At 49.3% G+C, this 1,620-nt stretch overlaps 1 protein-coding gene across 1 annotated transcript in view; it reads right to left on the bottom strand.

The window, feature by feature from the left end:
* Positions 1-1,620, bottom strand: part of MAG (myelin associated glycoprotein) — an 18,321-nt gene that overhangs the window by 7,258 nt on the left and 9,443 nt on the right. The window contains exon 7 of the mRNA XM_015418085.1: positions 637-733. Coding sequence (XP_015273571.1) covers positions 637-733 — 97 coding nt within the window. The remainder of the gene's footprint in view (positions 1-636; positions 734-1,620) is intronic.

Genomic DNA, 1,620 nt, shown 5'->3' with positions numbered 1-1,620 from the left:
GAAAGAGATGCTGAAACCTACAACTGCCTGGGTGTTCTGAAAGTGAGCTGAAGGATCCAGCTTTGGGCAAATTTATGCACACATGTCGGTTTCTAAAGAATTAGATGACTCCTTCCAAAAAACCCTGCCAAACCTTGACGGAGGAGGTTTAAGGACAGCTTAGTGTGGTAGTTGAATGTGAAAACCTTGGGTTGCAACCTGCCGTGTGGAACACGCACATGAAGACTGCCCTCTACTGAGTCAAAGTATTGGTGTATCGAGGTTAGTATTGTCCACTCTGACTGGCAGCAGCTCTCCATAGTCTCAGGCGGAGATCTTTCATACCACCCACTGTTTGATCCGGTGATGCTGGGGATCGAACTGGGACCTTCTGCATGCCAAGCAGATGCTGTGGCACTGGACCACAGCCCCATCTCACTGCTGTAACCAGGCACAGCATCTTTGTCAGTACTCTACTCCAGAGAGGCAGGGCTTGAATTCCCACCTCCTTGATTGAGTACTTAAGGCCTCAGTCCAGCCTCTGCGGGAATGATACCTACAATTATTGCTCTGCTGAATGCATGCAGCTGCTCCGATCACCCACCCACCCAGCCCAGCTGTCGGACCCCGATGACCTCAACGACGGTGCTGACTTACTTTTTCCTGGTCTGGCTGACGTAACACACTACGGCTATGAGGATCGCGAAAGCTACAACTGCTCCCACCGGTCCGACTTTTGCCCACATCAGACTGTCTGAAAAAGACAGAGAGAGACATGCGCAGGATTGGCAACGATGATTTCATGATTCTGCAGAGGAAGAAATAGGTGAAAAAGCCAGGTTGAGGTTTTAGAGCGTAGCCAAGGAATAGGCAAGGTGGGTGTTTGAGCTGTGACAAGGGAGCATCTAGCTAAGTCTAATGCTTGTACCGCCTGCTGGTGCCATTTCCTTAAGGCTTTGCTTATTATTATGAGTGCGCATGCACATAGCATCTTCTTAAGAACCTGCTCACATGTTAAGAGTTGTTGATGGTCAGTTGCCCTTTCCAGAGCCAGCTGGAGATGCTCCTTCCGATGTTTCTTTAAATAGCAGTGATGGCTGATAGCACATGAACAAATTTCGAGTCCAGCGGCACTTTCAAACCAATGAAGATTTATTCAAGGTATAAGCTTTTGTGTGCACGCACGCTTCTTCAGATACAATGAAATGGAAATAGAAATAACAGTCATACCTTGAATAAACCTTTGTTGGTCTTAATGGTACCCACTGGACTCAACATGTGTTCTACCACTTCAGACCAACACGGCTGCCCAGGATCTGTCTGTAGCACATGTGTGAGTGGGTGCTGGAGAGAAAAAAATGGTTTGGAGACAGGAAAGGAAGCACTGGCTGCAGTCACACGGAGCATTAGCCATGCTACTGAGACGGATGATAGGTGGATTTTCCAGGCGCGATCACACCGCAACATCTGGGAAGCGTAGAGCTCCCATCGCGAACCCGAGGCTTCCCTCCAAAGATGTGCAGTTAAAAACTAGTACCTCCAAGGTACTAGTTTCCGGTAACTGCGGGGCAAGGGCGGGCGTCTGATCGTGTTTCCGGTGGCATCCAGCGCCCGCCCATGTCCCCTCGCAAAAAGGTGTGT

The sequence above is a fragment of the Gekko japonicus genome, unplaced genomic scaffold, assembly GCF_001447785.1.
Source record: "Gekko japonicus isolate JY-2015 unplaced genomic scaffold, Gekko_japonicus_V1.1 scaffold1411, whole genome shotgun sequence".
NCBI lineage: Eukaryota > Metazoa > Chordata > Lepidosauria > Squamata > Gekkonidae > Gekko > Gekko japonicus.
Note: the sequence above shows the minus strand (reverse complement) of the source record. Positions and strands in the feature narration are given on the sequence as shown.